This window comes from Nyctereutes procyonoides, unplaced genomic scaffold (assembly GCF_905146905.1).
Source record: "Nyctereutes procyonoides isolate TBG_1078 unplaced genomic scaffold, NYPRO_anot_genome, whole genome shotgun sequence".
In the NCBI taxonomy this organism is placed as follows: domain Eukaryota; kingdom Metazoa; phylum Chordata; class Mammalia; order Carnivora; family Canidae; genus Nyctereutes; species Nyctereutes procyonoides.
The window spans coordinates 31,509,413-31,531,840 of NW_026575049.1; the positions used below are offsets into that span (position 1 = coordinate 31,509,413).

A 22,428-nucleotide genomic window follows, 5' to 3' on the forward strand; every position below is an offset into this window, starting at 1 on the left:
TTCCCCTCACAAGTGTTGTTCCATATGTGCAGTTTGTTTGCCTGTGCTGTGGTCCTGTGTCAGAGCATAAGCTCCAGGAGGGTAGAGCTTAGGGTTCCTTTGTTTGAACACCATATTCTCAGAGGCCAGCATAGTACCTGACACAAGGTAAGGCAGGATACATGAATGCTTCAATTAGTGAGCAAATAGATGCTCTTGCCAAAGGCTGATATTACTGTTAAGGAAGAGTTCAGGATCGAGGATGCCCTGGGGAGAGTCTCTCTCAGAGAACACAACTGCCATGGAACTCTAGAAGACTACCTAAGGTCCACATGCTATGCCCAAGGCTCCCCTTCCTTTTTGTACAGCTGAGAACTCAAAGGCTCCAGCTTCCACTTGAGGGGCTGAACTGCCAAAGGTTGCTTTGACTGAAGGCATGAGGGCTTCAGGGCATCTTGGCAGGCCCCTCGAAGCCTTGCAGTGGGCCTAATTGGCCCCATGGTGACCAGGATATTTTGCTTTCCATTGTGCCACCTACAGGGGGTGTTTGGACTCAGAGCTGGTGTCACCTGCAGTACCTTTGGGGTAGGGTTGCTGGATTCAGAAAAAAAAGAAAAAAAGAAAAATACAAGATCCTCAGTTAATACTTAGATAAACAATGAATCAGTTTATCTCATGCAATATTTGGTATAGACTTATAATATATACTTAACACATTGTCGGTTAAGAGTTGTCGGTTTATCCAAAATTCAAATTTAATTGGGTGACCTGTATTTTATCTAGATAATCTATTTATGGGGGATGGCAACAGAGAGAGTTGACACATCTCAGCCCTGGTAACACAGTCCCAGTGAGAGGCTGGCCTTTGCACTTCCTTGCCTTTTGGTTGGAGAACCAAAGCAGGCCCCCACATTGATCCCATTCTTGAAGGGCAGCTTTCCCCTCCCATGACAAGGACTGAGGACTGTCAATTACCAGCAGGGAGGAAACAAAACTAGTAGAGAGTCCCATGGCCTACTGCCTGGGTCTCTTCTCCTTCTCACTGCGTGACCTTGGGAAGTCTGACCTCTGAACCTCACATTCTTCAGCTGTGAGACGGGATGATGGTATATCTTTTGTGAAGGGTCATTGCAAAGATTAGAGATGATGGCTTGGCTAGGGCTGGTACAGGGGGTTAACTTGTCATAACAGGCACTGAAATGGTAACTGTACTAACAATTAATTGCAATTACTAATTGCTGATGAATATAATGGTGCTGGAAGCCAGGGGGAAGGAAGCCACTTGGCATGCTTCTCAGTTCAGTTGGATAGGCTCAAGGGCTGTCTTCCAGAAGCTCTGGAGGAGGGATAGCTGGATGCTGGTAAGCTGGCAGGCACTCTACTGTGAGGATGAGAAGATGAAGACCTGGGTTGGTCCCCCCTAGACTCACTTGGGGGTGCTCACAGCAGAGACATGCACCAACCTGTTGAAGAGACGTGGCTTTGGGAAACAAAATCCTTACATATCCCCCCACCACTTCCTCTACCCCTAAACCTTTCCTTGAACAAGGCAGGCCCTGGCTGTTGCCAGTGGGGGAATGTAGGGGTGGAAGGGAGAGGGAGAAAGGAAAGGCCTAATGTCACCTTCCTCCTCACTTCATTCACCAACTCACATAGGCCACCCCACACCACCTAGAGTGGCTCTGGACTTCTGGACTTACCCCTCCCAATCTGGGCACCTGGCCTGCTCTCCTGCCCCTCCCCCTTGCCGCCCTGGCCCTGGCCCTGGTGCTGGGGAAGGGGAGGGGCTTTGGGCATTCCCCAGCAGCCTGCCTAGTCGCCTGGAGACAGGCTCCGTTTTCCCAGGCCCGGCCCCTTTTATCAGGGAGACAATGTGCGCACACAGTGAGGGCCTTGTGTGGCACCCAAGCCCCAAGCCCTTTGACTTGAGGAATTTTTCAAGTGCTGACCTCTCTCCGTGAGGTCTTCCCGCTGTCCAATCCTGAGGCCTGGTGCCCCTGCTGCTTCCTACCCAGCTCTTTCAGGGAGAGAAGCAGGAGGTGGGGGGGTAGGGGAACAGTGAAGAGCTGTCTCTCCCCTGGTAGAGTCTTCACCCTCTGAAACTGGCTAGAAAATCTGGGGGAAATGTCTTTGAGCAGAAGGGAATGTGGGGAGAAATTTGATAGATGCTTTTTCTTCTGGATTACTCCCTTCTCTGCTGGATCTTAGTGGAGTCACTGTTCTCTCTAGGCCTCAGTTTCCTCATTGGTCTAATGATGACAGACTAATATCACATTCCCCAAAAGACTGTTTCTATCAGAACAACATTCAGATTCCCAGGCACCACCCTACACCTTCTATATTAGGTAGAGTTCTTTGTTTGCAAGAAAAAGAAATAGACTTTGGCTGACTTAGTCAAAATGGGGATATATTGAATGTGGTAGGCTCACAGAAGCAAAAGAAAATATGAAGACCAAAGTCTCGGAGAGACCAGGACCCAGGGCTCCACTGGGATCTAGGAGGCTGGGACTTGTGGGCAGCCTTCTCTAGAGAAGTCAGCTCCTGCTTCCCTCCAGCCATGTGCCTTCTGCTCAGAAATCAAATTCCTGGGGAAGAACAAACCTGGCTGGTTCCACAGTGTGTCCTGGGACAGTCCGATCAAGACCATGTGCTGGAGAACTGTTTGGTTCCTTCAATGCAAATGCAAATGGAGGTGCTGTTGCTGGATTGGTAAAGGACAGGCCACACTCCCATGTGCCCTTAGAACCACTGAATCAAACTATCTAGAGTGGAGCTTGGGAAACTGTATTGTTTTTAAATGATGATGAGCCAAGTTTAGAAACCATTGAGTTAGAAGACTTCTTTTCATGTGGCTCCCAACTGGTAGAGCCAGGAACAGTGGGGCCACCTAAGCAGGAGATCTGTTTCAGTTCAATATATAGAATGGGAAAGTCATCCAAAGATCAAGCGGGCTGCCCATTGGGAGTGAGCCTCTCATCATTTGCACGTTCAGGTACTGGGCTGGCCATTTGGGGAAAATGTTGCAGAAGAGCCCTGAGTATAAAGGGATTGACCTATAGCCCTTACAGGAGGCTTGAGCCTAAAGCTTTGTGTTTTTTCCTCTCTGCCTTTATGTCTCAGTCACTTCTCTGGTCTTGCCTTGCTTTTCTCTGAAGAGTTCAGCTGTTTACCTTGTGAATCTTTCCTCTCCCTCCAAAATGTGGTTGTCTTGCCCAGGTCCTCTGAATGACCTTTTCAGTGTAGTCCCTCAGATGCCATACATGGCTTTCTTAGCAATAGGTGTTCCAGTGCTGGAGTCTACAGACTTCACCTCACCTCATGACAGCCTTGCCCTGGGGGAGGCAGGTCACTGGGCAGATGCCAGCCTCATTACAGAATGTCTCTTCTCCTGGGGCCTGTGGAAGCCTGCCTGGGATGTGTTTCCTTGGCAGGAGGGATGCTGTCTGTGATGGCAAGAGAGAGGATGGTGCTTTGTGTCCATTTTCCTGACCTCCCACCTTGGATCTTCAGGAAGGGTAAGGATGCAGGTTTCCTGAAGATTTGCACTGAGCTAATTGCCAGCTTTACAGGACTTCGTTAACTTAGGAATTGCCTGTGCCACTACTTCCAGGCAGGATGGCCGGTGACTGAAGGGGCAGGTGGTAGGAAAAGGCACAGGCATAGAGAAATATTTCCCTGCTATAAGGAAAACAACAATATATGCTTTATGACAAATGGTATCTGCCCACTTGGTTTCAGCTTCAGCAAAATGATGGCGCGTTGGAGACCGTGTTGGGTGTGAGAACTGGTGTCCCTTCTGAAGGTAGCAGCTGCAATTCACTCACTCAGTTGTTACCATGCAGGAGTAAAAGGCTGGTGTTGCCAAATCATTGATTTTTCAAGGGCAGCCAGAAATCTGAATTTTTTATATGAATTTACTATTTTGAAATTTTAAGTATAAAAGTTAAGTCCAAATTAAGACTGTGGACTTCATGAAGTTTACCAGTTGGTAACTTCTGATAAAGAAGACAGGAGTCAGGATGAATAATGCAGTCTAGCCCTTCTTCTGGGTCTGTCTCCCAGCTAGATGATATGTACTCTTTTGTTTAGTGCAATACCTAAGGTCTAGCACAATGCTGGGCACAGTGAACCTTGGATAGATGAGTGGATGAATGAATGGATAAGTAGTTGTATAGATGGATGGATGGGTGGGTGGATGGATGGATGGATGAATGGATGGACGGATGGATAAATGGGTGGATGGATAGAGGGAGGGAGGAAGGATAGGAGGGAGGAAAGGAAGGATAGAAAATAACTTTTCTCAGCCTTTTTCTTCTGTTCCCTGTCCGTTACACCTTGACAGGGCCCACACCCCCTTTCTAAATCAAACATTCGGTATTCTCATGGTCCCCTTCTCATCCTCCTTATACCATCTAAATCCCTTTTCTGGAATGACCAGATATTAGTCACTTGCACCTTGTATGAATTACCTTTCAGTATATTACCTTTCCCATGGGCATTTCCCCAGGTTGGGCTCTTAGTAGATGCTCATTAAATGTTTGCTAAGTGAATGGCTTAGCTTTCTAAATGTTAACAAACTCCTTTGTGTCATAAAGATTGTGGACTTTCAGATATTTATAGGAATGAGGGTGACACAGTGTAGTGTCTCTGGTAAGGAAAGGGGTAAAGACTGAGATGACATTCTAGCCTGATATCTGTAGTCATGGAGAGTGAGTGACAGATGACTTTGCCCTAAAGGGCTGTACTGGGGAGAAAGAGGAGATCCCAGGGAGTAGTCAAGGCAGGTTTCCATTATGCTAGATATGAAGCAGGAGTTCCATTTAGAGCAAGAAGATACAGCTACTTCCTCCTCTTAGAGAAGAAATAACATGTCACTTCCCCGGGGACACACCCAACTGACCTCAGCCCTCTACCCATCCTGGTGAAGGTCAGAGGGGAAAGGGATGAACATTAAATGCCTGCCATGTATCAGGATGTGTCAGGGATATTATTCATGGGCACTTATAAATGAAACAGGCTTGGGAAGGTTGATGCCTGTCTGAAGCAACATAAGGAAAGAAATAGCAGAGCTAGATGAGACCTAAGTCTGTCTCTAATGCTAGCAGTGCCCATCCTACCTCTTTACTTGGAAAAGAGAAGTTCCATATTTCAGCCCACTGGTGGGCAGCATACTTGCTAGCACATTTTTGGCAGCTTCCCAGAGTCCTCCAAATCTGCATCCTCATTTAAGCCTTATGCTAACCCTGTGGGTAATCTTCCTGTCCTTATTCTACAGATGAAGAAGTAAGGGCTTATCCAAAATCATGTAGCATTTGACCCAGCTGCCAACTCAAATCTAGGTCTTCTGCTCCATGCCTGTCGCTCATTTTTTCTGCACCTTTAGGATATGCCCCAGGAGAATTCATCACCTCCCTAAGCACCCCCAGCACCTACCCATTTTGTTTACCCTTGTCTGTGCCTTTCACACATACACACGCAGCCAGACCCTCTCATATTCATCTTGGTGGCCCTTGGCCTTGACAAAGAAGAGGCCCCAAATATTGGATGCAAGGATGGATGAACTGGGCCACTTCACAAGGGAAGTAGCCCCTGACATTTAGACTATTTAGACTATTAGACTTAATTTGGACTAATATTTAGACTGGGTGTACCTTTTTTGGGCTGATGTCCTGTGTGGTCATTGTCCATTTATGAGTCTCTCCCTCCTGTTAGGTGATAAGCTTCCTTAGAGCCTGCAGGCCCTGGCCCATAATGATGATCAATAAATATGTGTTAAGCGTCTTCCAAAGCCTTCCCTGACCAACCTAAGTCAGATCTCCCCTGCTCTCCACATCTTATCCTCTATCACTTTGTGCCTTTTATTCTTAGTACTCACCATTTCTTTTTCACCTGGTTGGTTTTCTGACTTTTCTGGGAGCATGAGCTCCACAAGAGCAGGCACCATGTCAGCCTTTTCGCCTTATACCTAATAGGGTGCCTGGTCTGTACGAGGCGCAGTACATAGTGGTTACATAAGGGAGTGAATGGTGACCAGATCTACCCATAAAAATCTCCTTTCCTGTTATTGTCAGAAGCCAATGAGGGGACATTTGTCATACTCTGTGGCTTGGAGCTCTAGTTTCTTACCTCCATAGATCTTTATATGGGTGCAAGGGGCCTGGCCATGTCCTTCCTCTGCCTGATTCACTCGAGTTCCCTAATTGCAAGGTGGTATGGAGAGGCTGCCCCATCACTGGAGGATCCCCTCTGGGAGTGGGAAGGGGCCAGGCGCATTAGCTATTTTTCAAGTAAATAATGGAGCTAGAATGGATCTCTGAATTGGACCTCTGTGTTCAAAAGTCCTGCTTTTGCCACACCTCCATCCAGCCTAGGTGCCATGTGATTCTCCTCATCTTACTGGCTGGGAAAGCCTTGAGCATGTCTGCCTCCAGTGGTTTCCTGCATGGTCCATACTCCATCTCCCCCTGCTTAAGTCCAGGCCATGAATAAGCAACCAATATGTTACATCAGAAACGTGAGACTCCCCTCCTAGGGCCAGTTCCCTGCATCCCTGCCCGCCCTCTCCCTACAGGGGTGACCTGTGGGAAGAGGGCTGTGTCTGAGACAGAACATTCCTGACCCCTCCTCCCTGGGAAGGGCATAGCCAAGGCCCAGCCACATTGACTTTACATCCCAGACACATTTATTAGGAGGGTGCCGCTTGGACACAGGTGGATCCTGTTTGTGCTAATTCTCCTCTTCCTTCTGCCCCTGCTGTCGCCATGAAAGAACTCAGTACCCACTCCTCATAAATCTCTCTCACACACCACATCCCGCCTCCCCAAACTTGGGATTTCCCACCCCAGGCAGCACTGGTTTTATAATATTCTCCTTCCTGGTGCCTCTGATGTGGCAGTAAAATATGAGACCACCCACAGAGAAGGAAGCTTACTGGAATCAAGAGTTTTCCCCACCCCCTTCCCAAGGCCAAGGCCTGAGTGATTGGCTGGGATATTCAGGGAGCTCATTATGAGAATAAACATATTAGGGCAGTAGGAAGAGGTCTGTATTAGGGAGACAGCCTTCGGGCACAGTGAGGCCATCAGTTTTGCCTGAGGTCAAACAGCCAGGCAGTTACAAAGGCAGCAACCCCAACCCCCAAGGCATCTAGAATTCCAAACCATCCCTACCCTTCCCTCTGCCAGACAGAACTGTTCAGAGGCGGCTCAAGCCTGAATGAGCCCCCGGCAAGGAGGCAGCAGTCTGTGTGGCCTGTCAGGAGACAGACTTCTGACTCCCAGCCAGGCAGGGGGATGGACTGCCTGACCCCCAGCTTTAGCCTGAGTCCATCTGCCAGGCTCTGCAGTAAACATTCCAGAGATGGGCAAAACAAGTGTTTCTCCTGGGAAGGTGAGGCCTTTGAAGGCCAGAGCTGCTTGGGTGGTATTGTTATAGGGTAAAGTGCTCTGGGTTCTGGTTAGAATCGAGTTGAGGGCTACCAGTCAGTCATTCAGGTTGGACGCTGTACAAGAACCCCACATCATAATCAGTACAGAATTGTAAGTGTATTACAGCGGTGTACCAGTAGATGACAGTAAAGTGTCTTAAGGACAGAGTATGCTGCGACTTATCCGTGGAAGACATTGTTCATTTACTCAGTGAGCACACATTTGTTAAACATGTGCCTTGTGCCCTGGCACTTTGTACCAGATACTGGATGCAGTGAGCATTGAGACAGTTTCAGGTTTCTAGAAGCTCACAGACTAGGTATGTGGGTGCAAGGTAAAAACAAACACCATGCAATCACAACATGGAATGATATGTGTTTTAATGGTTGTTAGTATAGGATGCTGTATGGAACCCCAAGGAGGAACCCCTAACTCAGCCTCATTGTGTGGGGGGGGGGGCACTTTCAGGGAAAACTTGATGGAGGAGGTAAGTGAAGATCTTGGAGACAGCCAGGCAGAGAAGAACAAGAAGCCATCCTAAGCAGAGAGAACAGCCTGTGCAAAGTTTCTGAGGCGTCAAATGTAGGATGAGGCTGGGGAATCACAGGAAGTTGTGTATGTCCATGAGGTGGGCAGAAAACCAGAGGAGAAATGGGCCAAGTCAGCAGGGTCCAGATCATGAAGGACACAGAGGGTCTGAACAGAATCCCAAAAATCTTGAACCTTAAGATCTAACTCACCATAACACTTCGAGATTTTATATGTCATTGACAGAGACTTCACCTGGAACGTGTGGGGACTGATCCCCCCCATTTCTTCTCTCAGGGTTGATATTAGAGTCAAATAGGAGGAAGGATGTAAAGGTACTTGCAGGCCTTATATACCAACAGCATCTATTTATTATTATCACCACCCATCACTCGTTGCACTGATGGAACAGATCAATGTGATGTGAATCACATTTCTGTTTTGCAACCTCTGTGAGGGCAAGATTATGTTTTATTTGTGGATCCCCACCACATAATACCCACAGGCACAGAGAAAACATTTAATAGTTCTTTGTTGTTGATTCTGTGGTAGGCCCTGGGCTGTGTACTTTGGAACTAAGAATGTGCAGGAACTGTTCTGAGTGCTTTTATGTATCTTATCTTGGTTAGTTTTTACAGCAACCCTGTGAGTTAGTTACTAGTAGTAACCCCACTTCCCAGGTGGGAAAAGTGAAGCACACGGAGGTTGGAGGTTGAGTGACTTACCCAAGGTTGCACAGTAAGTGGTAGAGCTGGGATTGCATCCATGTGGTTGCCCTGAGTTAGCTACACTCTATTGCCTTGTTTGCATAGAGAATCAGGTGAATTTATCCCTACAGGCTTGGCTATAGATGTTATCACCCTTGACAAATGAGAAAACTATGACCTAGAGGGGTTAAGTACCTTGGCTTAGAACATGTGGTGAGTGAGTTGTAGAGCTCAAATTTTGCCCAAGTCTTGCTTTTTCAAGTGTACCAGTGCTTGTTCTCATCAGTTGCCCTCTGAGGTCTCACCCAGTACTTCTTTTAAACCCAAGCTAGAAGGAACCTTGCTTAAGTCTGATTCCAGCCCTTACTGGCTGTACCCCTTCTGACAATGGAGGAGGTCTCTGCACAGGACCCTGTAAATGATACCTTAGACCATGCACTAGATACACAGAACCCTAGAGTTCCTTGCCCAAAGGGACCCTGGCCCAATTCCATGCCCTGTGGAGACTAGTTCCCTGATTAATCCTCCCAAGGCACAGTTGAGGGGGCATGAGTGAGGAAATGAAGCATGACACATAGGCTGGGCCATCCATGAGCCTGCACAAAAAGCCTAGGTGGTGCAGGACAGAAAGGAGGGTGGGAGGAGGATTAGGGAGGAGGGTGGAGACCAAGATATGGCGATACCCATGTTGCCTTGTTCTGAGTAGAACCCTAAGAATTCCACGAAGTCTAAATTCTGATCCTTCCAGATCATTATGAAGTTGTATTTGTCAAGGAAGGAAGACAGAAATGTTTTATTTAAATGTTTGCTGGCTTTATATATCAATTATAAATATTAGACATATGATACATAGGCCTTCATTTGTTCTTTTGCCCCAGGCCCCACAAATATTAGAGGTGGACTTATCCCAGTGTCTGCAGTTTGCTGACGCTACCTTTAAAGCCTGTGATAAAATTCACAAACTAGGTGGAAAGGTTCCCTTTGCATGAAGCCTCACTGCCCACACGTTTTGTCAAACACCATGCCTGAAAGAAAAAAGACCACATCTTCCTTTCAAGTCACAATAACAGCTCCTATCCCACTAAAGTTTTGCCTAGTTGACAGCTAAGTCTGTCAACATTCTGAGAAAAAGTAATGTTAATATTAGAGCTATCAGTCAGTGATTTGGGCAGTCTTGGAAAGAAATGAACTCCATTGTCATCAGCTGAGTGTAGATAGAAACTCTTTGGAAGCAGGCAGACAGAAGTTTGGTCAGAGAATTTGTAGAAAGGATTCTTTCTTTCCAAACGAAAGGTTGAAAAAATAGCAACATGGATGTTCCAGGAAAAAAGAATAGGAGAAGAAACTAAAGATTGTTAGATGACTACTTACAAATTATTGATTTGAACTCAATCACATGACCACACCTAGCTGAATAGAGAGTTGGGATATTCATTCTTTTGTGTGTGTGTGTGTGCGCACGCGCCAATCCATAAACTCCCTTACTTTGTGAAGGGGAGAATGGGTATTGGAATAAAGAGCTGTCTCTTCCCTAGAAAGGTTTATGGAAATGCTTAACACAGTGCTCAGTTTACAGCAAATGACTAAGAACTGTTAGTTTCTTCATACCAAAATCCAAAAGAGCAAACGGAAACTTTTATTACTTTTGCCTTGTATGTGGGAGGACATCTAAACCCAGAGTACCCCAGCATTTGCTGCTATTTTTCAAGGTTGAACAAAAACATAGATGTGGAATTAGAAGAACAGGATAAAGTTCTTTAGGCAAAACATTTTGTCTCTCTGGGTTTTGGTTTTCTTTTTTATAGGTTGGAAATAATAATGCTTTCTTCATGGTGGTGGTTGGAAGCATTAAAGGAGAAAGGCAATATAGGTTAAAGCCTACAGCACAGTTTCTGGCACAGAGTAAATACTCAACGAGTGGGTTTTTTTCCCTATCTATCTCTTCACTCATTTATTCATTCAAATATTACTTGAGCTCCTACTGTGTGTTAAGCACTCTGGTAGATGTTGAGAGTATTTGTTCTTTACTTCAAGAGGCTGTGTTATATAGTATATTGAGACAGAAGAATTAAACACAGTTACTGATTATAACTAATTATAATTATAATAAGTACTATGAAAGAAGAGTATGAAAAGAGAATTGATATGAGAAGAGAGATGAGGGGGCCAAGATTGGGGTGCTTATAGAGAAAAAAATGGGCAAGTGGATGGATTTGGGAAATAATTAGAATGTAGAGTTAGTGGGTATGGGGAGAGAGAAAGAGAACAAAAATGATGTCTATGTTTCTCCCTTGAGCAATAGGTAGATGGGATGCCATTTACTGAGAAGATAGAAGTAGGGGTGTAGAGGAAAGATGATGGAAAGATGTCTGGCTGGCTGTCTGGCTGGATAAAGGGACAGATGAGGGCTGCTTCATTGGACAGATTGACAAATGGACGAATGGGTGGACAGATAGATAATTCATGAAGTATATAGAGTGTAACTCACTAAAATAATAAAATAATAATCATTACTTATGTAGGATTCTTTATCTCATTTGATCTTTAAAATAACCCTTAGAAATATGTCATGCAGGTATTAATATCTTCCTTTTACATATGATAAAATTGAGGCAAAGGGAGGTCCAGCCACCTGGCAGAACCAGAACCTGAGGCTCCAATCTTCCCATTCAGTATTCTTTCCCTTCTTCCACACAGTACATACAAATAGTAAGAAAATCAGTCAAGGTAGGAGGAGAGAGCATGAAGGTACAGATGTGTCTGACACACACTTCTTGGGGTAAGTAAGGCCTTTGGAAGAAGGAAGAAAACAGTAAAGCAGTCTGCACTCTTACTCAGTAGCTTTCTTCCTCTCTTTCACAGGACCAAGTATTTTCATGGAAAGAAGGTGAATGGAGAGATTGAGATCCGAGTGGAGCAGGTAGGTTGGAGCTAGGTCTTTTATGCTATCGCCTTGATGTTTTCCATAGGGGAGTCATTCTCAGGAGCAGCCTTGATCCTCATGTTATGTGGCTACCATGAGTCAAGATTACCAGAAAATCCTGGCTTATACATGAGAGTTTTATTAAATTCCAGAGTCATTTAGCTTAATGGTTTTTGTTTTAGCAGCAGAACCTTTCTTCAAAGGAAATCTCAAGTAGGAGGCCATTGTGCAAAATAGAGACAAGTAGAGACAAGAGAACTGATGAAATGGGCGCAGGGAACCCAAAAGTCTGTCTGCTCCATCCTGTTCCACTTTCCTCCAATTCCCCCACAACCCCCAAGGCATCTCCTTGGAACCACTGGAGCCAGAGAGCACAGTGGGTTTGAATCCTGGCTCTCTCATTTAATAGGTATGGGGCAGGTAACCTAATTATTCTATGCCTCAATTTCCTTGTATCATTGTTGGGATTAAATAATTTAAAACCTCAAAGAGTTATGAATATTGGCTCTAATATCAACATCCAGGCACCTCATTTATTGGGAAAGAAACACAGACTTGTTCAAGGCTACATAGGAAATCTGTGGCAGAATTGGGACTAGAACTTATGACCTCTAAATCTAGGGCTCCTCCCATTCATTCAGTATATGCCAAGCATGGTGCTCAGCCTTAGGAGAGCTAAGGCTCAAAGCATGGGCTCTGGAGCCAGACTTTAGGTCTAAATCCCAGTGCCACTCCTTACTAACTACAACTTTGGGCTGTACTAAGCTCTTTGCAGCTCAGTTTCTTCATCTATACAATTGGGTAATAATAGCATCGATTTCATAGGGTGGCTATGAGGATCACATGAGTTAGTCTCTAGGTATTTGGAATAGCACCTGGCATATGCCAGGCACTTAGTAAATGTTATTCATTTACCATCATCATCGATGTCATCATCATCATAAAAGACAAAGAGTTAACAAGATAGACAAAGTCCCTACTATAAGATGAAGTCAGAAAAGTGCAATAAGAAAATAGAGGGTGTGACTTTTTTTAGCATTCTTTGAGTTTAGTGTGTTAGAGGAACAGAAAGCCTTTCTGAGTATCCAATTTGAGTTGGCTTAGTATTAAAACACCTTAAACTTGAATTTCAATTTGATCCTGTGGCTTTCAAGTCAGTCCAATGTCTACTGGTTTTCCTTCCATGGCAAAGAGTAGGTTATTTTTGTTCACTTAACAAATATTTGTCAAATGTCTACTTCGCTAGTTCACTAATATGTGGGGAAGGAGGATATAGAAACAGAGGCTCTGTCCCAAGAAGTTTGTGGTTTAGGAAGGGAGGCAAGATAAGTCTTCACAGAACCTCAGTGCAGGTGGAGTCCAGGAAAGAGAAGTCCAGACTTAGTGCCAAGGGCAGCAGAGGCCACAGGGAGTAAGAATGGCTCTGAGGAGGAGGTGGTATTTAGAGGGCATCTTGGAGGATGGGTAGGATTTCAATAAGTGGATATAGCCACATGAAGTGTACATGAGATGGAGCAGTGTGAGCAAAAGTAAGGGGGCTGAAGAATAGAGAGTGTGGAATGGTGAGATTCCAGTTTGGTTGACTCCAAAATAGGGCACATCATCTTCTCCTAGCCCCAACTTACTTGTCCTCCCAAGTTACCTCTCTCAATAAAGAGTGTCACCCTCTACCTTCCCATTAGTCAGAAACCTGCACAGGCTCCTGGATGCTTCGCCTCCCTCCACCACTACACCCATTCAGCTACCAGAACCTGTTGACTCCACATTCCATGTGTCCAGTCCACGCACTTCTCTCCATCCTCATTACCTAGATCCTCAGCTGAACCATCATCAGCTCTCATCCAATCTTCCTCATCAATAGCCTTCTAACTCTTTTTACCCACTTCCAATTTATTTTTATTATTAAAGCTGCAGTGATCTTTCTAAAAAACCAAATAGATTCTTTAAAGTGTTAGCTTTTTTTAAAAAAAAGATTTTATTTATTTGAGAGAGAGAGAAAGACAGCATGAGCAGAGGGGAAGGGCAGAGAGAGGAGAGAAACAGACTCCCCACTGAGCCGGGAGCCCAATGCGGGGCTCGGTGTGGGCTTGATCCCAGGACCTTGAAATCATGACCTGAGCAGAAGGCAGACACTCAACTGACTGAGCCACTTAAGGCCACTAAAGTGTTAGCTTTTAAATCCGTTCCTCAAAGACTCTTCCTTTCACACCTTGATCTAAATCCGCTAACTTGGTTATTCCCTATCATAGCACCCAACTTGGCCTTCTTAGCCCTTATCCATATATTTAGGTGTGGGATTATTTGCATGAGCATAAGGACCATGACTGTTTGGATCGCACTTTGTTAAGTAGCACACGGCCTGGCACATACTAGAACTAAAGAAATATTTGCAGAATGAATGACTGATAGATTCCACAGATTCCAGGCTACTTGTCAGTTTCCAAGGGAGATAAATCATTGCTTCTTAATCCCCCTCAAAAATCTGTTTTTTTCATAAACCATCTGGTAAATGCTCAGTTGCCAGTTCAGCCAGCCCTGTCTCATCCCATTCATGAAAACCCCAGAGACATGTTTTAATTTTACCCATTTATCTCAATGATGCCCCTAGCCCAGCTTATGGGTATAAAATCTATAAGTAGGAGCAACATTGGGAATTGCCCTAAGAATAACTCACTCTGCTCTGGGGACACTCAGCCAATCAATGAAGGCTACAGTCATACTGGAAAACATTGGCTAATTTAGCATCATCCTGATTTCTAGCCATCCCCCTCCATAGAAGCCAGAAGGCAAATTAGCCAAATAGCAGGTTATTTGGGCATTTTTCCCTGAAAGACATGCCTTCCTAAACTCATCTTAGAGTCTGAAATGATTGTTTTTTCCCATCTGGATGAATGGTTGGGTCACATAAGCAACCCCCCAGGAATCTCACACATATCCTCTCACACTTAGGAAAAGTCTTAGGATGGAAGCCACTGTTTAGTCTGAGCTGGACTCACATTTTGGAAGTCTGTCTCCCAACTAAGGGCCAAATTAACCAGATAATTGCACTGTCTGGGTTTTGCTGGACAGAGCAAATGAGTTAGTTGTGGTTGGCCTAGAGGAAGCCTCCGCCTCTTCTCTCCACCCTCTTCCCCCCAAGTTCAAAAACTGCTTGCCTCAGCACTTACAGAGCCAGGAATCAAGAAACCCTGGGGAGGCTGGGGAGGTGTGTGTGTGGGGGGGCTGCATCATGTTTCATTCCATTACCCAGAATGCCCCATTGGCTCTGTGGGGCCTCACAGCAGTGTCCTTGGAGGGTCTAAGACGGTTGGGCCAGGGTGGTTGACATGTCAAGTTCCTTTCTGTTTATATTTGAGCAGAGGGTCTTTTTCTCCATAGGTACAAGTCACCCCTCTATGGGACTAAACAATGAGGTTGATGAATGGATTAATATTGAATAGACTCAGTTCTGAGAGATGAGCAGACTAGGACTTGTTGGGACAGAGCCTTGGACTTCTTTCCTCTCTAATAAAAAAGACTGCGATTACAATGGTCAGTCTTTCCTCAGTGATAATAGAGGTACCAAGGCATAAGCAATGACAGTGTCCTGCTCTAACAGATGGAGGGAAAGACAAGAAGGTGAAGCATCTGACCTTGGCTCCAATGGAGGAAGCTGGACAAGCCACAGATTTACATATGAATGCCAGTGGCTCCCTTGGAGTCCTGCTCCCCCTGTGATATTGGAGTTGCAATAGGGTTAGGTCGATGTGTGCAGATCCCAGGAAAGGTTCTTGATGCAACTGCTATTCACCTTCTGCTCTTTATATATTTCCTCAACTCAGATGTCTTAGGGAAGCAGAGGTGGGATTTTTTTCCTCAACATATGTAAACACTCTTATCATAGTTTGGCTATTGTGGACATTGCCGCTATAAACATTGGGGTGCAGGTGCCCCATCATATCATTAGTAGATTTGTATCTTTGGGTAAATGCCTAATAGTGCGATTGAATGGGAAGAAATCAGAGAGAGAGACAAACCATAAGAAACTCTTAACTGTAGGAAACAAACTGAGGGTTGCTGGAGGGGTGGTGGGAGTGGGGGTTGGGGTACCAGGTGATAGGAGGGCATGTGATGTGATGAGTGCTGGGTGTTATATGCAGCTGATGAATTACTGAAGTCTAAATCTGAAACTAATAGATGTACTATATGTTGGTTAATTGAATTTAAATTTAAAATAAATAAATAAATAAAATAGTTTAAACACTCAAAACCATCATGTATATAATTTTGCATGCCCACTTCAGCTTTCCATCCACAGTTCTCAATGGGTCAACGTTTCTTAGAATGAATCTTTGCTGTAGATGTTATATTGACCAAAAAGATCATGTGATATTTCAAGAAGTAGTTGTCAACAAGATAGAGAAATGCAAGTTGGATGTTAATTCAGATCAGTGAATTGGTAACAAGTTGAACATTACCCCCATTAGGAAATGATTACTTGATAGAGATACACCTTGAGAGAAATACATGTAATGGCAGAGCCCTTGGCTTTATTCTTCTACTTAATAGAGACTTGTCAAATTATATTTGCTGATGACTTGAAGCTGAATAAGAGAGAGAATATGCCATGTTAAGCCTGATACAAGCGAATTGAAGGAGGTTGCGATATAAGGCCCTATGGAAAAACTCAGCTGAAGAGGAGCAAGATTAGGGAGACTTTGCTTATTAAAATCACAAGGAGGGGGAAAGGGATCCCTGGGTGGCTCAGCGGTTTACCGTCTGCCTTGGGCCCAGGGCGTGATCCTAGAGTCCCGGGATTGAGTCCCGCATCAGGCTCCCTGCTTGGAGCCAGCTTCTCTCTCTGCTTCTCTCTCTACCTCTCTCTCTCTCTATCTCTCATGAGTGAATAAATAAATAATCTTTAAAAAAATCACAAGGGGAAAGAAAAGACCTAAGATTTGAACAAATTCTTAATATCTGTAGAGGAAGTCTAATGAGGTTAAGATTGTGACTTCAGAGTAGGAGGGACCAGAGGTGGATTTCAGCTCTACCATATTTTTTTGTGTTGGCCTTCTATTTATAACATTTATATGCACGTTTTGTCATCTGAAAAATGAGAGTAATAATTTCTATCCCCTAGAGTTACTGTGTCGATTATATGAGTCAGTGTAAGTTATATGCTTAGCATAGTTTCTGGCACATCTGTTAGATGCTCAATAAACTATAGTTATGGTTGCTATTCTCCCAAAACCTGATACCTCTTTAGGCTGTGTTATCAAAGTACAGCATTTAGAATCCGGGAAAGTGCTGGTACGTAAACACACATGCACACACACACACCCTTACACCCCTACACATGTATACTGTCCTGGTCAGACGCTAGGGACAGATCCAGTTTTGATGTCACATCATAAGGGGGTATTCCACAGAATGCCTTGTGAAGAGAGTGATTGGAGTCAGGGGAATCTGACATCTGTGAGCAAAGGGGATCAGTATAAGGAACTGAAGATGTTTAGTCCAGAGACAAAGGTCTTTCAGAGGATCCCATCTACTCTGTGTAGTGTCTACTACCTGAATAAGTAGGTGAAAATGGTAACAGTTACCATATGTTAAGTACTTACAAGATCAGGCTGGATGTTTTTCATTGTTGAATGAGCACTGTCATTGCCTCCATCTTAAAGAATCTGAGACTCAGAGGGAGTAAGTGGCTTTCCCAAGGTTGCCCGACTTAAAATTGGCAGGAGCTTGTCTTTGAACCCAGGCAGTCTGACTTCAAGGCCCTCCTATATTATCCACTGCATTTTTCTGCCAGTGGTGCAGGTATTTAGAGCCATAATCGAATGTGTTGGTTAAGTCACATCCATAATCTTATTCCGGCCTCACCACAACCCTTTGAGATACTTGATATGACGCTCCCTGTTTGGCAGATGAAGAAAATGAGGCTCAGAAAGGTTCCATAGCTAATCTGAAATGAGTGATAAAAGTTTCATGTGTGAGTGTGCTGGAAAAACCACCCCAGATTGTCTCACTGGGGTTGCAGTTCAGGCTAATAGTACTATCCTGCAAGAACATGGACTTCAACTTGGTATGAACAGAAACTATGAAGCAGTACTGAGTAATGATAAACGGGCCACGCCCCTTGGTAGGTGCAGAGTTCCAGTAGAAACTGGGTTGATGAATGTAGTGAATATTTCATAGGAAATTTGGGTACCTAATTGGAGATAACCTTTGTTATTTTTCTCTTTTATTTATTTTTGGGGTAAAGATAATATATACAAATAGCAAAAGTTGAAAAGATTAAAAATGGTATCTAATGAAAAGTTCACTTCAACTTTGCCCCTACTAATCTGTTTTCCTTAACCATCCATGAACTTCATTTAACCATTATCGCTGATTCCTTGGGCAACTTTCTAGAGAGGTTTTAAATGCAATGACCAAATATATGTGTATGTGTATTTTCCTTTGTTTTTCATAAATAGTAGTTGTTTTGAAAAACAGAAACCATTGTAGGTATTTCGGAAGAAGATTTAATGGGAAGATTAGTTATAAATGGTTCAAAAGGGAAAATCATATTACCCAGAGCCACAGCAGCCCTACATTCACTGCTGCTGTTGTCACTACCACCATGGCCAGTGGAGAGCCATGAGTCTGCCCTCCCACTGCGCTGCAGGAATCGCCACCAATCTGTTGTATCTGCGAGGCTGTCAGTGAAGCTTCTGTAGCTACCACCAGAAGCAGAACAATTGCTATCTCCTTCTTAACCTGAACTCTTGCATAAATGGCTCCCATTGTTAGAAATTAACTGAAACCATGTGGCAAAAGCATCTGGGATGTGTAGCTTTAGGCTTTCAGCCCCCATAGTGCAGGAAAGAGGGATGGGTGTGGGACTGAGTGGCAATCAACAGTGAGCAGCACAGTCCATTCTTTTAGCTGTTCAAGGTCCACACATACCCTTCTACATACCTGTACTGTTCTGAACCCTGACTTCTCACATTTTACTGGTTGTTTCTTCCATGAGAGTATGTGCAGAGCTGCCTCATTCTTGTTAATGATTGCCCGGAGCACTGTCATATGGATATCCAGTCATTTATATTCCATAATTTTACTATAACAAATAATGCCAAACCTGTGTCATTGCAGACGTCTGTTAGCATACCCATAGGATTTCTTCCTAGAATTAGAACAACTGGTTCTAAGAGCAACACATGCCATGAGTGCTGTCATGCACCTGGAATACAGGGCTTTCTGCAGCTGCTGGCATTGCTACCACCCTCAGCAGTTAGCTCTCTTCTGGAAGTGGCCCAGATGAGGACAGCTGCCTTGCCCAAGCTCACCTCTCTTTCCTGATGGCAGCTTCATTCAATGACTGGGCAATGCAAAGACCTTGCCCATTTACCCCAATTTGGGACAACTCTGAAGGCCCATCCCAGCTTCAGAGCTCTTTGTGGAATTGACAGAGGCCTTTGCTAAGGTAGCAGTGCAGCCTGACTTCTCCTTCTGCCCAGTGCTGCTGCTTTCCATTTTCTTCTCATCTGATAGTGGTGATACCCAGAGCACTCCCTGGTAAGCCCCCCACAGGCTGGTGTCTATCTCAGAGTATACCTCCCACTATGAGTATACACTTAGGATCCTGATAGCTATTGCCAGATCGCCCTCCATAGAGGTTGTATAGATGATCTATAAGACCCTTCTGATGTGGATTTCTAGGACTGTAATTGACCCATGGGTTCTGGTGTCCAGCGTGCACAGAATGTCCTCCTGGTTTCAGCTCAAGCATTGATGCTGAACACTGAAGTACTTCATAATTTGCTCTTCCTATTTGACCTTCTTGTGTTTGAAATTCACCAGAGCTTGGCGTTTCTCTGCAGGGCTGAGTCCGGCAGAACTCTACCCGCTCTGATCCACTAAGCCTTGTTTTGTTAACACAATCCTGCAAGATTTATTTGTTTGGCTTGGCTTACCCTGACCTCAGACATTCTGTTTTGTATTATTTTTAAAAGCGTGCAGGTCTCCATGGAGGCCTTTTTCTTTTCAAATCTAAGAACCAGCTGGGGGAATGAAAAAAGCAGGTGGGACACTAGGGCATATTAGCTGAAACATAACTCATTAGAGGAGCAAGTGTGTCTTTTCTTAACCATGGCATTATGAATGTGGGTGAGTTAATCACCATCCTGGCTCTATCTTTAGGCCCACTAATTTAAGAAGACAACAGAGAAATGGAGAAACCATAGCAATGGTGATGGTGGTTAACTTTGATTGAACATTTTCTGTATGCTGGGTGCCATGTTAAGTGCTTCCAGTGCCTTAACTCATCCCACATGATGTGCCTATTGCTGAGGAAGCTGAGGCTCCAAGAGCTTAGATAAATTGCCCAGCCTGGGTCACACAGCTGGTAAGAATGTGCTGCCACTGGGATCTGAACCTAAGTCCAGCTGACATCAGGGGCCTGCTTAACCAAAGTAGATCTAGTAGAGTATATGTTGAGTTTTGAATTTGTTTTCATTAAGCTCTTTTTCAGTTCCCCTCTTGGATCAGGTTCCTCAAGCACATAATCCCACTGTCAATGCCTATCTTACCTTACTCTTTTGATCTGCTGGATAAATTACAATTTCTTAGGAGGTGTCCTTCTAGCAAAAGACTCCTCCTTTTCTCGCTAACCTCGGTGGCTCTTACCCATCATTTGATGTTTCTGGCTTATTGCTGGATAGTCCTCCTGTTAACAGTTCTGTTTGTTCTTTGTTTTCCTCAAAAATAAATATTTACTATTTGTCTCTAAGTGTAGCGGTACACTTCAGACTATATTAGGACTATATAATAGCCCTGACTCTGGAGTCAGACCAGGGTTTGAATCCCAGCCCTGCCACTCCCTAAGTGACCTTGAGCAAGTAACCTGACTTCTCTGTGCTTCAGTGTCCTCAAATGTAAGATGAAAATAATAATAGTAATAATAATAACCACAAGATACACCTACAGAATTGCTAAACCCATGTTTCAGTCTCTGGGATTATTCAGAAATGGAAAGGATATAATTCATGCTTAAAGAAGTTTGTTGTATAGTTAGGGGTGGATAAGAAATATAAAACATTCATGTTTATGTGTGTGTTTTTATTATTTACATATATTTCTAATCATATTTCCCCAAACATATGGTGTTCAACTGGCATCTGGTGCAAACCTCTAACTTTTCCTTGATAGCAGATAGTACAGGTCCTGGTCAAGGTATTCAATAAATGTTTGTTGAGTGAATGTGTGAATGAATGGATAGTGTGGTACAGTCATAGTAGCCTAGGGCCAGAAAGGGACCTTGGAAATCATCTAATCCAACCTGCATGTTTAATAGCTGAGATTCAGAGCAGGGAAGTGAGTAGACCTAGCACACACACATCAAATTATTGTAGTTCCATGTAGAGACCCCTGGCTCCCAACTCCCATATCACTCTTTTTCCTATTACATGTCTCCACTTGTCAATGTTATCATTTATCTTCCCCATTTAAGAAACTATTAGTGTCTTCTGATGGTTTTGGTAGCAAACAAGTTAATCTAATTCTGTAGTCAGGAAGTCCATGTTTTCCACATTTACCCACAAGATGCCTTCTCCTTGTGGAGGCAGGCGTGCTAGGATGGATTCTGAGCCACAGCTAATGGCCGAGGCAAGCTCCAAATAATGAGGGCTGGAGGAAGATTGAGACTATGGTTGGATGAGCCCTGCTGATCCTAAATGCAACAGGGACTGCTTTGTCACTTGGATAGTTCTTCATGGCCTACCTCCCTGGTTTGGCTATACTACTCATTAGCCACTTAATCAAAGATGAGAAGAAAGGATCCATGAGAATGAGAGCAAGTCCATCTTCTTGTGCTGGGAAAGCTGGCTCATGGTATCATAGCCTCTACCTACTCTGATAATTTTCCTGTCCTTGATGCCATCTCCCTCCATCAATATCTGCTCTGCCCCCTGGTTATATCATAGATAAATGTGTCTCCAGTGGAAATTAAGCAGCAGTTCTGAAGGAGAACTTAATAACCCTTTAACTTCTTGAGTGGTGTGTATTAAAAAAATAAACAGAACTTGACTTCTCTCAGCCTGCTTCTTAATTCAAGAAAACACTTACTGAGCACCTGCTCTGTATTTGGCCTTAATGACAGCCTTCCGTTCTCACGGTATTCTCCTTCTGGTGGAAAGATAGATATTTGGGGGCAGTGACTGTAATACATTAGAGACCTGTGCAAACCTTAGTGAGCACAGAAGAGGGATTGCCACCGTTGCCTTGGGACATTCTTAGGAAATGCTTCATGGAGAGGTTAATACTTGGTGGGGATTTGGGGAAAAGAATTAGCTTTGCATCAGGCTGCAAAGGAGGCAGATGTGAATACCAGGCCTCCCAGCTCAAGAACATACTTTAAATTTCAGCTTGTCACATGTGGGGAAAATGACTGGAGTATAGGGTGCATGAGGAGTGGAAGTGGGAGATAAAGCTGGAAAAGAAACAGAGAACGATCTCTTCGGGGTGGGCTTTGTGCAGCAAGGCAAGCAGCTGGAAATCATGTCATAGAGGCAGTGGGGACATACCTGTCAGATGTTTAAGCTGTGGAGTGACGTGATCATGTTTTCATTTTAGGATGCACATGCTAATAGTGGTTTAGAAGATTGGCTGAGTAGGAGTGGTGGCCTGAGACTGCATGTAAATCCCTGCCACATGGTCTTTAGCTTCATTCTCTACCTGCAACTTGCATTTGAAAAGGGAGAAGATGACCTACTTTTTCTTTAAAGCCGAGAGGATGGAACCAGAGCCACACAATGTGTTTGAGCTAGCATCCCATAAAAGCAAGTGCTATCAACTGCTTCTTATTCACCACCTTTGTCCCAGCCACTTGCCCAGACCCAGT

At 44.3% G+C, this 22,428-nt stretch overlaps 1 protein-coding gene and 1 long non-coding RNA gene across 2 annotated transcripts in view; one reads left to right on the plus strand and one right to left on the minus strand.

Annotated features, from left to right (window-relative positions):
* The window catches only part of SYN3 (synapsin III), a 455,217-nt gene that overhangs the window by 42,999 nt on the left and 389,790 nt on the right, over positions 1-22,428 (plus strand). Inside the window, exon 3 of the mRNA XM_055328319.1 lies at positions 11,504-11,561. Within this exon, the coding sequence (XP_055184294.1) occupies positions 11,504-11,561 (58 nt within the window). The remainder of the gene's footprint in view (positions 1-11,503; positions 11,562-22,428) is intronic.
* The window catches only part of LOC129511531 (uncharacterized), a 65,246-nt gene that overhangs the window by 20,094 nt on the left and 22,724 nt on the right, over positions 1-22,428 (minus strand). The window lies entirely within an intron of this gene.